Here is a 16,681-nt window from a genome sequence, read left to right on the forward strand (position 1 = left end):
TATAAATCAGTTTTTGTCTTTACTGATTTAATACGGAGTTAAGTTGTATAATATTTTGAATAATTTAAGTTTAGAAAATTATTTTTTTATATTTCTTTGAAATAATTTACCTTCATTAAAATATTTTTTTTATAAATATAAAAACAACTATTATGTAGATGCTAAAACATAGGTACTTTATAAGTACTGCTTATATAAGCTTAAAATAAATTTTCAAATACCTACAACGATTTATCATATGAATAATTTATACTATTTTGTGTATTCTACTAATTTCTACATATCCGCCTAGCTACCTTAAATGTGATAAATTTGAAACTAAACACAAAGTGTTATTAAATATATTTTGTAATTTTAGTTTTTATTTTAAATTATGTAATCATTTTTTAGACTTGGATAAATTACGACTATTGATCACAGTATCACACATTATTTGCTAATTTATTGTTTAAATTTTATAAAATTATCTTATGATCTTATACATAAACATTTTGATTTATGCGATTTTTTTTTGTGTTTAAATATTAAACTTTAACTGAGCTTATTTTTTTTTGTATGAAATAACCATATTAGGTTTATCAAAAGCGTCGACTTTACAAATTTAACTATATTTAATTTCAGTTAGTGTATTTTATAATGCCCTGGGATTTGATATTATTTTATGGAATGTTCATAAGCTGTGTCACTGAAAGTTGTGAAGTGCTTTATTTAATCCTTTGTGTCCTAATTGTATCAGTGATTAAATTGCATTTATACATTTTATTATGGCATGATGTAGGTAATAATATAATTTAAATTATATACATTATATTATGTCACTAGATAGCGTTGATATCGTCATAACGACGAGGGTATACGTAAAGCAGCCCTTTCATAAAGTTTAGTATAGGTTTAACTTTTCAACAGAATTATATCACTTGAAACATTTTCCCGAGGATATTATATTATTTGTTGTATTATTTGGTAAGTCAGTATAAATTATGTAAAAAATACCTTCGTATTATAGCAATATATATATTATTTATTATATAGTTATTATAAATGTATATTATTTTATAATTACCCTGATTTTTAATAAAAGTACAAAAAATTATTTTTTTTTTTTAAATATAACTCATGAACTATAAAATAAAATAAATAATTTATAATTATATTATATTATTAAATAAAGTAGGTAATATTATAAAATTAATATACAGTATTGTTTTTTTTTTTTCAACTTTTATAGTGCTTATGTGATGTTGATTAGGTAATTAGAATAACGAAAAATAATAATATTTTTATTATTATTATAATACATAAGCATAGTATTCAATTTTCAAAACTTCAAATTATTATGAAATGAAAATTGATAGATCATATTTTTATATTTATTAATTTGTTAATTAATTTCCCTTTATAAAAATTAGTTTTTGCAGACTATGATAAAATAGCAATAGGTATCTACATAGTAGTCATATGTATATATTATTTATGATGATGTTGTTGTCATAATAATTCCATTCATACATTCACACATCTTTACTACAATTATTAATCATCTAAATCCAGGTATTTAAAATCAATTTGGTTTTTAAATTTATACAAGCGTATAAATCATACATAACTGGTAACTTAATATATTTTTAAGAAGTTCGTGTAATAGGTCTTAATAGTTAGCAAAACTATATGCTAGTCTAGACGTTTTAGAGCATAAATTATATTATTATGGGTAAACATAGCCGATAATTATTTGAAACTGAGTACAGATTATACGTCCATCATATCTATCAATTTTAATTACATTTTTCTTTCTTAATGTATTACATGGTGAAGTAAATTAATAATAAAACTATAAGTTGTTGTCTTCTTAATTATTATTTATGCAACTTATAAAAGTAGATATCTAGGTATATGTGCTATTATAAAATCATTTATATTTAATATGTATTTAGTGGCGAAGCCAGGGTTTTAAAATGGGGGGGGGGCGCAAACCCAAAATACTAAAAAAACATAATCAACGATTAACAATAACAGTTCATTTTTACATTAATTTGATACAGCTGATAGGGGGGGGGTGTTTGGTCCACCATTACCCCCTCACCCATGGTTATGCCACTGCATGTATGTATTATTATAATTTATATCTGTTTTAAAATAAATATTCACATACTCGTTAGAAAACAGCATTGGTTTTTTATAAAATTAAACTTAAAGCTTTCAATATTTCAGGTCTTAAGCAATTATTGTAATTAATTCACAAAAATATTAACGTAAAATAAAATTTCAAACAGATGATTTATCGCTATCATGTCAGATATGGATATTGTAGAAGTTGACGACGAGAATCAATTCCACGGCAATAAAAGTGAAAATCGTAAATTAAATTCTCAATCAGGTAATTTAATGTAATTTTAAATCATAGGATTTATTTGACTATTAAGTTAAGCGTCTTTAACAATTGAATTTATTCGTTAATCTTTCGTATAGATATTAAATTATATGAAAATATATAATGATTTATTGTTTATGATAACAAAAAAACATATGATAGCGTGGTATATAATCTATAATTGTATAATTAGCTACTGTAAAAGCCAAAACATAAAATTTAAATATAAACATGGAATAACAATCACATTTATAGATGTAATCGTATTCAATTACTATCGTGTCTTAGACATCATATATATTGGGTAAAAATAACGATTTTGTCTCATTTTTCTAGCATTAAGTAGTTATTGTATACTATACCAGGTTAGCGTGCTAAAGTCAAATTTACGATAGTCGTAAACTAACATTCTGTACCTGGCACAGTATTACATTTTGTGTATTTGCCAGCACGGTGTTGAACGATAAAAACGGATCGCACCTACAAGTGACAAATTTAATTTAAAACTTTTAAATATTAACTCGTCATTATTTAGGTGTGTAAATGTTAAATTGATAAAATTCACAGTTAAAAATTATACGAGGATAGAATAAAGTGACTGAGCATGTTAGGCACTCGTAAGTCGTTACTCATAAATCATTCTACTTCGCCTGCCTTGGTGTAAGCCAACATATTGTACTGTATCTTTTGAAATTGGAAAGAAACAACGATAAGTCATAGAATTCGAAAAACTATTATGACCAAATTTCGGTTTATCCAAAATTGATTTTAGATTTCAGATTTAAATGAGAGGGCTGTAAATTTCAGTTTTTTCATATCAAATTCTTCAGATGTGTATTTATTGCTTATTTTTGATAAAAAAAAAAAGTCATTACAAATTATTTTGATTTGATTTTTGTACTTAGTATACCTTCGTTTTATATTCATGAAATATTCAACCAATTGGCAAAGTTATATAAAAGTTATTAATTAATTTTACTACTACAAAAAAATGTAAAAAATAATATACTAATATAATTAATCTCTTCGAGATTCCAACAACTTGTTAATTCAAAATCTATATTGTTATGCATTTGCAGTCATACAAAAATATGTAATAAATCCATAATTCTATCTTATTTTAATTTTAATAACAACGTAGTTATTAAAGAAAAATATTCTTATCATTTTAGAAGCTAGAAACGGAGGAAAATCAGAAGGTATTCGTCGAATGGTGGACATAACCCGTGACAAACCAATTAAAGTTTCCATCAGGGTAGCTGTACCTGTAAGAGACCATCCAAAGGTATGCACTAGGGATACATCATTTACAATTAGATGAAGGAAATAGTTATTAATAATTAAACATAATTATAATTAATAATTTATTATGCTGTATCAATATTGATGGCGATTTTTAGATATTAATATAAATTAGATCTTTCAAATACAAACATTGTGTACAAACTCAGTACACAACAGTCGATACATCGTAACCATATTATTAAACAATTAAATATTCATATTGTTTTTAAATGTGCCTACATAAGCAATATGACTAGGAATACTATACTATCTTATAAATTTAAAATAAATAATTATTATCCTATTAATATGAATTAGATGAAAACGATATCCATTAGAATATAATGATTAGACATATATAAAACCTAAAACTCAAAAGCGAAAGGGCGTTATATGATTTTATTAGTATTGTTGAAAATGTCGATCTCGATTTTCCACCAAGGACGTGTATGTTTTTAAAAGAAAAAAATTAAAAACTATTCATTTTATTTATGATTATTAATTATTTTTTAATTAAAATATTTGTACCTATCTATTATATAGTATAATATATTTAAATATTACTTAAAATTCTAAAGTATCGACATTAAATTGTTTTGATTAATATTTTATAATGAATTAATAAACTATATATTTAACAATTACCTTATACAAATGTATACCTAATACAATGTTAAATAAAAAAAAGAAATGTATATTTTTCGAAATAATCACAGATTATACACAGCCGTATTGGTAGATAACTTAATCAACTATAGAAGTGTGTCCTCACATGAACACACATCAGTTTAGTACTTCGCATATCAGCAAAGTATATTATATAATATGTAGCGCGTAAACAGAATATTGTATAAGATAATCATCGTATGCGTCCGGGTCCGCCATTATATTAACCTCCTCCCCCGCCCCAAATTTTATATTCATAAAAGATACTGCTCTCATTATAACACGTATGCTCGTTATGTAAGTTAGTCTTACAAGGCAAATATTTATGCCAACGGTAGGTATATATGTATAATTTCGTACAAAAATGATGTATATGTAGGTAATTAATTTATCTTAAGTAAAAATATATGTTACACACTTTATTATTTTATTACTTGTTTTTGTGTCAGTTATAATTGTTCATTTATTAATATATAAAACGAATTGATAAATGCTTATTATAGCACAATAGTATATATAGTTATAATACTGTGGCGTAGCCGGGATTTTTCTTCGAGGGGAAGTGGCTGCAGCACCATCAACCTCAGCTACGCCACTGGTATAATATTATATTGTAATGTTATTGGGATATAAATAATTTAATAGAATCTATACATCTATATATATATAGTGGGTTTATTTTAACACGAACTTAAAAACTTAAGCAATCTTAAGTTTAGAATCCCAAAATTGAGAGTAATTGAGCCGTAATAACTGAGCTGAGCGAGAAATTAATTGCTATTAAATTATTATTTATTATTAATATTTTTTTGTCAGTATTCATGTTTTGGAGCAAAACATTTGTATTAATCTTATAAACAAAGAAGATTTCTGATATAGCACATTAGATTTAGTTGGTACTTTGGTGTTTTAGGGTCAAAACTAGAAAAATCTCAGTAGATACTTAAATTGGAAAAATAGCGGGAAACAATGCAACGTCTGCAATTTTTGAAAATTCGATTTTCTTTTTTTTGTTACAATTCAAAAACCAATAACTATCACGAATCTTAACACTATATATTTACCATTTATTTATTTAATTAATTTCTGGACATATAACATAAATTAAAAATATTTTTCTTCCTTTTTTTCTAAACTTTTTATCGTTATAAATAATTTTTTTCTCTGTTAAAAAGTTTAAAATTTGAATTTAAATTATTTTTACATACAAATTTAGAGATATTGGAAATGCATTTGTAATTTTAACGAAATTGGATAAAACTATACTCGTATGTTATTATAATCATTTGTGGAAATTAAAACCTTCCATCCTTACTTATCCCATTTTTTTCTCTAAATAATTACGTTTTAAAAATATTTAGACTAACTTGTAACAAGCTATTTATACTAGAAATCTATTAACATCATTCTGCAGTTCATCAGCAAAGTTCGTAAGTTGTTTTTGTCTTGTGTCAAATTGTGACACAAGTTTTTGGAAAAATTTCAAATTATTGAATTAAGAATTTCGTTTTATTTATCATTGAATTAAAATTTAACTAATCCATTATAGCTCCTTGTGACGATTTATACTCGAATCTTTTTATACAGCAGAAATGAGTTCCTTAATATTTTTTGAGTTAAAATTAAAAATATTCATAAATTATTAATATCACTTATAAAATCGATATTTAAAATTTAAATGAATTAAATATTAATACAATTATATTATCTTACATTCGTATTAAATTATTAATATTTCGTATTATAAAGAGACAATGGAAGTAAATTCAATTTTCAGCTCAATTTGTGATGTATTAGTTTGCCTAAAATGTAGGCAAGGAATGTCAAAAGTATATTTTAAAATATACAATTTTAACTATCAAAATTTGAATATAAAATATTTAGATCGTATATTTTACATATATTAGCTTGTAACAGTACGTATTTAATTTTATTACATTTTAATCTTTAACTGTTTATACAATTTTATTATGTATTTTATTCTATTGTTAATATGTCATTTTTGCACGAACATTTCTCTAGCCCTCCTTCTTTATTTTTTAATTTACGGCTAAACCGGTATCGTACAAATTCACACTAATGGCGCACCAATATTTGACCAAAAAAAATTTGAAAATTGAAAAAAGGGGAGGCTGGTAAAATGTTTGTAATTTTTGTACTGATCTCAATAATAATAATAATAAACTAAAATAATTCCAAACTGACAAGTAATTATGTAAGAAAATATTGTCCCTATATATAAAATTAAAGTATATTTTTATTATTTACATCCAACTTAAATATTTTTATAAATTATCCAATGACTTTTGTTTTAGTTGTTATTGAGTGGTTAGAGAGTATAGAAATATAGCTACGTAAAAATGCCATATATATTTATAAAGCATAAAGCCATCGTAAGCATTTGTTTCTTTGGCTTATACTTTTTGAAAGTGTCCTAACTCCTGATTGTTTTGTGATTCTCAGTATTTCTTTTATTTTCAAATATCTATTATATTCTACAATTCCGGGAAAAGCTACTGTATGAAATATGATAGATTATTTTAGGGAGCAGTCTTGAAACTGAGTCGAACAATTCATATACTAAAACAAATTCAAATAAGAAATACGAGTATATCGTTATAAGTTATAAACATATGTATACAACAGTTATGTGAATCGAAACGTATTTTTCTAAACAAATATCGTTGACATGTTTTGATTTTTTTTTTTTAATACAAATTTGAAATTTTAGATTATCTGCTTATTAAAGCTATAATATTATGCATGCATTTATAATTATGTTACTTATAATAATAATTTTGATAACCAACAACGACCACAAAATGAAATAACACGATCACAACTATTATCTTACTTACTTATTTTATGTTTGCATTTCTTACAAATTAATTTTTATATTCATAGATACAAAAACAGTTTTTAATATAATTATGTCTTATACAGTGTATACAAATAATAGTTAAGATTTATTTTATATCTAAAATATTTCGTATGTTTCCAGTTTAATTTTGTGGGGAAACTATTAGGACCAAAAGGCAACTCTTTGAAGAGATTACAGGAAGATACCATAACGAAAATGGCAATACTCGGTCGTGGATCTATGCGTGATCGAACAAGGTAATTGCATTATTGTCCTTAAGACCTTAATATCGCTGGGTGTTTGTTCGACTAAACAATTATTATTATCACGGACTCGCTTTGTCCGTGATTATTATTATTTATAATTTATATGCATATAAATGTTATATGCTAGACCACGGGAGTTCAGCTACTATCAAATGTATAATATGCGTAAAATCGGGTGCGTCAAACCCATACATAGATTAAATAAATATATAATATATTGTATACTGATTATGTGTACGCTCCAGTTGAGGAAGACGAACACGCTTGATTACTTGATGGAATGGATAAGATGGGGAAATTATATTAACTTACTATTGTTTATACGAATATAAGCGTGTCAACGGCGGGACAAAACGTTTTACTGACACGCGTTTTAATTTACCGGAGTCTTTATTATGTTGTGACGTTGTGTACCTATACATGAGCCCAAAATGTCTTGTTTTCAAAATAACTGTATCTATACGGCGTATAAGTGCACAATTCTCGGCGACAATATTTAACCCAAAACTAAAAGCTATTTTCCAGGTACCGTTTTTTTTTTATAGTTAAACGATATACATGGTTGATATCACATGCACGTGATAAATCCGATTTTCACGTATGAATTACTACACGTATTCGCGCATATAACATTTATACATAAACACATATATAATATCTACAATACAACATAATAATTCTATATTTGTATATGCGTATTTACCACCACAAACTATTGCGCGTTTGCGCTATTTTTTCCGTTCTATTTTATCACCGAACTTCATCCCCTCTACGATACTGGTCGATTATTATAATAACCAATATACCGTAAAAGTATACTTATAATAGAACTATACGGAAAACTGTAGTAATTCCTCCGGGGCGTACATAAAATCACATTCAGTATGGTATAAACTATAAATGAATAATATCGAAATGAATAATCTCGGTCCTTTCTTTAACAACATTTTATTTATAACATATTGCTTTGTATACGCTGTTAAAATATATACTTTATAAATATACGTATAAGTATTAGGTACACTGTTTGTGTTTTAAATTTTAATCAAAACGCATAACGACATTTATACGATTTACATCAGATTTAACGTTATTTATTAAAAATTGTAATAAGTGTTTACACGTCTGTTATTGACAAATATTGGACATTATTAATGATGTTTCATTTACAATTTTGATTTCATAATAGGTGGATTTATTGTACATCTAAACTTATGGAATAGATATATAGACTTTAGATGTCTAAAAATACCAGTACATGGTCTTATTATATCTTATATATAATAAATAGTGCTTAAAATGTAAACTATGTGTATGATGTGTCAAAATATCAGATTTTATTTTATTTTAAGTTAACTAATTGATATTTTATTGCCTAATTATTAATTATTATAATTATTTAAATGCATAAGTCATTTACATTTTATAGCTTATAAGTTATAAAATATAAATAATCATTTCATAAAAAATATTATTTATAGTGAATGTTGCACTGTGCAAGTACTCCCTGGGTAGCTACTAGTTGGTTGGCTAATCGCTAACGTACCTATACTTAAACATTAGGACATTTTATAAAAAATATTAAAATAAATAAAACAAGATTACTTAAACTATCTGTTGAGCAATTAGTTTAAAATAAATGTGTATCTCTAGTATAAAAATTATATTTCTACGATTAAAATAAAGTATGTATTTAATACGGTAATCGTAAAAAAAATTCTAAATAAGTGAGTAATAATTTTATTTTTTTTTCGTACTTGCCCATATTTTTATTTAATATATTTGCTTTAAAAATTTAAAAGTAGAACATAGATTGTTGTTGAAAGAGCAAAAAGTCTTTTTTTTAAATTCATACAGATAATTTTCAAAAAAATATTGATCAAATTTAGTCAAACGCAAAACCTATAGCAAAAATGTTTTTCGAATGCATTGATTTATCATTGCTTTCAAAGTTTCAAATACAAAGCGCCCTCCCAAGTGATTCACTTATCTTACTTATAAAGAACTACGCGATACCTATATGTAGATGTATAATGTATTGGTATACCGAATTTGTATATTATATGTATAATATAATAATATATTGTCAGCTACCCGGAAAATTATTACGAATAAGTATAAAATGGTTTCAAAATTGTACAGACACTTCAATATGTTTATTATAATATAATATGGTTCTTTAATTAATAATTATTTTTAACAACTATAAACTATTATTATCAACAAGAACTAAATAAATAATTGAAAATGAATAGGGCTAGGATTTTTAATGCTCTAAAATATAAAAAAAAACGATTTAAAATTCTTAAAATACATTTAGGTACTATACAAATTTATTTTTCATCGTTTAAAAAATGGTATAGTGGAAACGTGTTCAAATGTGTTATGAAGTTTTTCAAGTATAAACTGTAAAATATTAAAGACACTAAAATAAAAGTACCTATTGTATCAAATCTTTAAGTATTTGTAGATAATATATGAAAACGAGGGTCGACGAATATTGCATAATACGAGTATCATGTACACGTTTTACACTGCCTATCTGACCATTTTGTTCCTCTGCCGAAAGACTAGTTTTTATAACAACTTAACTAGGTTTTTACTATTTACAATGTTTATGTTCACTTTAAAAACAAATCATAAAAAATATTTTTAAAACTTTTGAAAAATGCCTCAAAAACTTAAATTTGTCAAAAAATGCAAAATAAAAATATCATTAAAACCATCAAGATTCCCTCAAACATACTTCACATATAATGAAAATATACGATATACAATATACATAAAAACAATGCATGATACGTATACATATAATACATACAATATACATAATAATAATACATCATATTAAAATAAAATTTGGGTAATCACTAATCACACGTTTTGATATAATAGTAACAAGAAAAAATTTGAATAAAAAATTGGTACCTAATCATTAACTACTTGATTTCAAAGTGACGAATAAATTAAAATAAATTGCAAATATTGTTATAGTGCTGTTAGTAATAATATTTTAGTATCAAAATTAATCGTAAAATGTTCGCCCCTTGGGTATGGCACTTTTGCGCCCCTAACCCTGCGCGCTTTCTCACTCTATCCTGAACATGGCTTGATTACACAAATACTGAATATTAAAATGATATATTTATATATGTATATACGATCAATTAAATTATAGTATACACATTATATAGATAATAACCAATAGGTATAGACGCATTATATTTTATTTAATATCTCTATATCTTTATGAGTCATGCTGTACCTATATTTGTACAGTCAGGGTAAAATGGTAAATTAAGTATGAATATTAAATTATCTTAAATGTTTAATAATATATCAGTATTTGAGTATCTTTAATGTGCATTTAAGTTATACTGTCAAGTTTCAAGTACAAAAAGATTTTGGATAGATAATTATTGATGTATTGAATTTGAAATATGTTAGTTAGTAATAGAATGATATGATATTGCTTTCCTAGTATCCTACTATACAAAATGAACTATAGAAGAAGCGTGATATAACTATCAAGACTAAGTGTAAAAGTGACTTTATAATAAGTTTAAATATCATGAACAATATAACTACGAAAAAGTAATGGCAGATACGTGAAAGTTTATTCGTGTACGGAAATAGGAGGCTTTTGATGTAGGACTTAAAACTTACTATAGTCTTGTATAATATAATATTTTATATGTACGTATTATTATGTAGTTTATAGATGTCTTTACTATTTCTATCAAAAGTTAAAATGTTTAACAATATTTCTTAGATACCATCGTGATTATCTTTCAGAACCATTTATTTTTTACCAAATGTTTTATTTTCTTTATTTACTATCAGTGAAATTAAACATAAATGCATTAGTGCATTACTTATAAAAATAATAAAATAGTATTTAATCCTTTATCGTGATCATAATTGACTTTTATTTATGAAGCAGTTGTTCAGCATACTCACATTTTAAATTACAAGTAATATTTTTTTTAACTTTTTTTTAATAAAACTAAAATTATAATTGAGTTGGAATTTTTAGAAAATAGCATGCAAATGTAAGATAATAGAATATACGTGCATTAACAAGGAGAAATCACTATGTTTTGTGTGCGTTTATATACCTATATTTTTATTAATCAATTGTTCAATTTTGATTTCATGATACTTCTTAAAAATCTGAAATTTTTAATTTAAAAAAAAATATGTAATCGAAGAGTTGAATTATTATTTTATTAATTTCTATTAAATATATTCAAATACTGAAATACTAGTTTTAATGTATTTATGTGTACCTATAGATAGATTATAAATTATAATACTCGTATATTATATATATAGTTAGAAGGCGAATGGATAAGTTTATGATTTGTCGAGTTCCTACATATACATTATGAGTCACTCTGTCATACACAGCAAGACACCGTATAGGTATTTCTAAATGTAAGCAATCGACTGAAATAATAAAATATCATGTTCAATTCATATGGTTTAATTATTTCAATGATATTATACTTAATATGTAGGTACTATAACAATTGTAATTTAACGTATACAACTTTATTTTTTTAAGTGAAATGTAAATACTAAATAGTATTTAATTAATATTGTTTTTATTTATCTGTACTTCGTTTTAAGGAAGAAAAGTTAAGAAATTCAGGAGATCCAAAATTTTCTCATCTCAAAGATGACCTTCATGTTGAAATAACAGCTTTTGCTCCTCCAGCAGAAGCTCACGCTCGTATTGCATATGCTTTAACAGAAGTCCGAAGATTTTTAGTACCGGTAAGTTTTAAAAAATATGTTTAAATTAAAATTAAAAATGTAACCCAAATAATATATTCCATTGTGAATGACGTGATAAAATATTTATACAAAGTTGTATAATAAATATAATTAATTGAAGAACTTTTTTATTATTAAAAACCTATTAACAGATAACTGGATTTTGCAGAAATAACTCGTTTGGGAAGTATTCAAGTATTACAGTTTATAAATTAATATTTATTATTTTCTTCCCAATATTTTAAATAAAAATCATAGTTAATTATGCATTATTGATAGTTTTGATTACATTTAAATCTATATAAAATTATAATATTAAATATTTTTTATCATATTATGCATAACTAATAATATAATATGCTTACATTTAAATACATTTTCTATATTATATAATATGCTTATGATACTTAGATAATGTTATTAAACAATACGGTGGCTTGGTGGTATATCAATTAAGATGTTGAAGATATGAGTTTATTCAGCTTATGTACAATATACTGTGTACATATAGCTATATAGGTATAAGTATCTTTATTTTAGTATAATTAATTAGTTAATGCCATACTACGCATATTTAAGCTGTTGAGGAAACCAATGTAAATCAACACATTGGTGCTTTCATTAATTTTTAATATCTAAATATGCATATAATTATATAATATACGGTCTTAGTGTCTTACGTATTACTAATGGTACTACATGCACAGACAATATAGTTGATTATAAATTTTAAGAGTTTAACGTAATTGCAGTAAATCCAGTTGATTCATAAAAGTAATTCATCTTAAATGTAATAAAAATATATAATAAGTATATTTCTTTTATAACGACGTAGTTGAATAAAATGTGGTGTGAATTAAAAGTAACTGAGATTTTAGATAAGCGTCGCTATTTTTTTATATGTACCATTGAGTGGGACTGAGTTACAAAAATATATTCCAGTTGACTCGTTTAAGATAGTTCACCGCTTTAACACAAGAGGGGGAAATCCAGACCATAGAATAATTGTATGAACGTAGCATTTGATGTTTAAAAAAACATTTCATTTTTAATTACGTTTACCCTACCATTGACTTGCCGTTATACCATCTAGACTGTTAACAACTCAAAAGACATTTTATTCGTCATTATTTGTTCAACAAATGTTCAACATAATCATTTAAATTTTAAAGTATATCATATAAACGTGTTTATATATATATATATATATACTATGTTATTGAGTAATACGATGAGAGGGAGTTTTAAGACTTAAATAACTCATTCGTAAATTGTTAATTAATACCTACTTCCGTCTGCGCTGAAATTTATAGTTTACGGATATATATTATTAAATTCGAATTTGTAACTACTGATTGCTAAACATACTACTCATCTGATTACAGGATTATAACGATGAAATACGACAAGAGCAAATGTGGGAAATGCAAATATTACAGAAGGGATCGGGGGATGCGACCGATTCGGAAACCGGCGAGAGCGGATCTTCGTCTCATTCCGTGGACGATAATCGCCAAAATTACAGCGCCGTTCATTCAGCCGGAGAATGTTCGCCGGTGCACACCAAACACAGCAATATCAACACTAATCAAACGATAATTAACGCATCAGGTACGATATAATATTATAATCACATGGACACACAACAATGGGTCGTCTAGTATTTTCCATTTAATATAATATTATATGAATAATAGGTATATATACCATGGTATACAGTTTATATACTTAAAGGTTATGACGATTGAGTAGTATTAATTGTGGATAAAACGTTGCCTGAACTTCTCCGCATTCATTACATTTTACTGTAGTTGTGCAAAGATTCCGTTTTCAACGCCCTCTCATTCTCGTCCTATGATTACGTTTGCCATGGCATACTTATACTGCTGTAGACCTACCTATTTGAATAGTTTGTCTAAAATCGATTAGTTAATGATGAAAGTTTACACGAATAGTATTTCTTGTGACACCTATATGTGTATACAGTGTATTATAACATTTGTATAGCTTAACGCGCTGTGTTTTGACAGATTTATTGGAGCTCACTGTTTACCCAACTTAATAAGTGGGTCTTTGAGCATTGAGCAAAACGTGGTTTTCTGTTTTAAGCCGTCTGAGGTCTAACGAAAGCCGAAAAGGCGTCTCACAATTTGAAATAAATTTTACATAATTCATATTAATATTTAGTGTATATCAATTAATTTAGGTATTTAAACACCTTACATTTGAAACATAAATTATAAAGTTATAAAGTTATAAGATTAGGTATTACCAACTGGAAACTACATATGAATTACTAATACAGTAATACATAACTTATTATTAAAAAGAAACAATTATTAAAAATAAATGTATTTAATATTAAAAGTTGACTTTACTATTTTGAAAATGTTAGCTAAATTGTTTTATGTTAACGTAGTGTATTTTATGCTACTAAATTTGATTTTAGATTAAAATAAATAAAATATGAACAAAAAAATAAAGAAAACTAAATATACATATTTTAATGGTATATATCTTTGAAAGTAATAGCTTGATATTTGTTCTTATAGTTTAGTTATATTTAAAACAATAATAATAGTAACAGTAGTCAGAATACATTTATCTTTTGGTTGTAGAAAAACATGTGACTCCAAACAATTCAAACGGGTTAACGGAAACTCCAGGAAGGAAACGTCCCCTGTTGTCTGGAGAATGTGCCAAAGTATCAATGACTCCATCAAAGCGAACAGTAATGGCAATTCTGGCAAGAGCTAGAACTGCACAAGTACACGTCAAAGACATGGTCACATTTTCGCCACATTTTAATGGGTAAGTTTTACACTAAATTAAAAATTTTACACATTTTTTTTTCAATATTTCATTTATATATTTATTTCACAGTATAATATTTTATGTTATTAATATAAATTTACAAATGAAGAATCTACCTATGTATATATATATATATAATACTATACATCATTATACCAAAACTTTTTTTACATCCCAATGTTTTCTTTTTTTCTTTTTTATTGCAGACTCGTTCAGACAGATGTATCCACATACAGAGAAAAGCCTTTTATCCCCACGACCAATCTACTTTTGAACTAAATATAATATAATTATAATATAATACTCTTCACATCATTCATAGATTACCCGATCAAACTTCTCTGTAGTCATAACGCATGGAAAAATGGGTCAATATACTTTTTAATCATTATATTATAATAATTAATATATTACCTAAATAATTAATTTAATTTAAAACAAGTCAGTTTCATTTTAGTTAATGTGTAGTTATTACTATAATGATTAGAAAAAATTGCTCAATATATAATAAAATATATTATAATAGTATTATATATTTTCAACTTTTATAATATGTAAAATTATATCTTACGAGCTATCTACCTTCAAAAAATAATAAAAAAATTATAAAGTCGATCATATAAATAAAATAATAAAATAAAATTACATTTACTTCCTTAATAATATCACAATAAATATTTAACATTATTCTACGTATGTATAGTTTTTAATAATAATCCAATAAATCAATGTAATATATAAAATTCTAAATGCATAAAAATTCACATTACATTATTTTAGTTTATTTATTTTTAGTTAATTATGTAGTTAGACTTTCTGAAATTTGTTTTATTACTATAGTTAGTCTATTTAATTATTATATGTATATTTTATTTCTAAATAGATACACCTAATTCGTTTTATTTTCTAAGTTAGATATGTTATTATTATATTATATCGTTACCATTGTTAGATATAAATTATTAATATCATATTATTATTATATAATTTATTTATCATGCTAAAAGTTAAGTAAGTATTAACAATTAAGTTGAACTTAATTATTGATATTAATGCGTGTAAATGTGAACTAATATTTTATAAAACTAATCTGATTATTAGTTTAGTAATGTATGAATTATTAAAATAATGATTGCATATGACATCTTAATCAAATATATAAATATAGACTATAGTATAAACGCTAAACAAAAACGATAAAAAGAAAAAAAAATCTAAAAATTTAATTTAATTAACTTTCTTAAATGCTATAAGCAAATGCTATTAATTATTTGTTCCGTTTTAAATTATACAAGTAATTAGATACCTATATATATATAGTATACATGTATATATTGTATAAAGCATATACGTAATACATATATATAATATACATGTATTATGTATTATAAACTATTTTATTCATAAGATATAAATGTTATTTTTTTATAATGTGTATTAGAATTCGTCTACGATAACAATATCAACAGCAACATAAAAATTAAATGTAATATAAATATAAACTGTAATAACTTAAAATAAACTTGAATATAAAGTAAGTACACATAATATTATAATATAATAATAAAACCCAGGACTGAGAATTTAATGCATTCGTATGTTTCTTTTTGTTATTTTGTTGGAGAAGAATTAATAATTCCA

General features: G+C 24.7%; 1 protein-coding gene across 1 annotated transcript; it reads left to right on the forward strand.

The window, feature by feature from the left end:
• Positions 1–895: 895 nt before the first annotated feature.
• LOC113552469 (KH domain-containing, RNA-binding, signal transduction-associated protein 2-like) lies at positions 896–15,530 on the forward strand. Its single transcript, XM_026955347.1, has 9 exons — positions 896–963; positions 2,274–2,377; positions 3,544–3,656; positions 7,323–7,438; positions 11,391–11,421; positions 12,080–12,226; positions 13,612–13,837; positions 14,845–15,037; positions 15,247–15,530. The coding sequence occupies exons 2-9, from the start codon at positions 2,290–2,292 to the stop codon at positions 15,317–15,319; spliced, it is 987 nt and encodes a 328-aa protein (XP_026811148.1). The 5' UTR covers positions 896–963; positions 2,274–2,289; the 3' UTR covers positions 15,320–15,530.
• Positions 15,531–16,681: the final 1,151 nt, after the last annotated feature.

The sequence above is a fragment of the Rhopalosiphum maidis genome, chromosome 2, assembly GCF_003676215.2.
Source record: "Rhopalosiphum maidis isolate BTI-1 chromosome 2, ASM367621v3, whole genome shotgun sequence".
NCBI classification, from domain to species: domain Eukaryota; kingdom Metazoa; phylum Arthropoda; class Insecta; order Hemiptera; family Aphididae; genus Rhopalosiphum; species Rhopalosiphum maidis.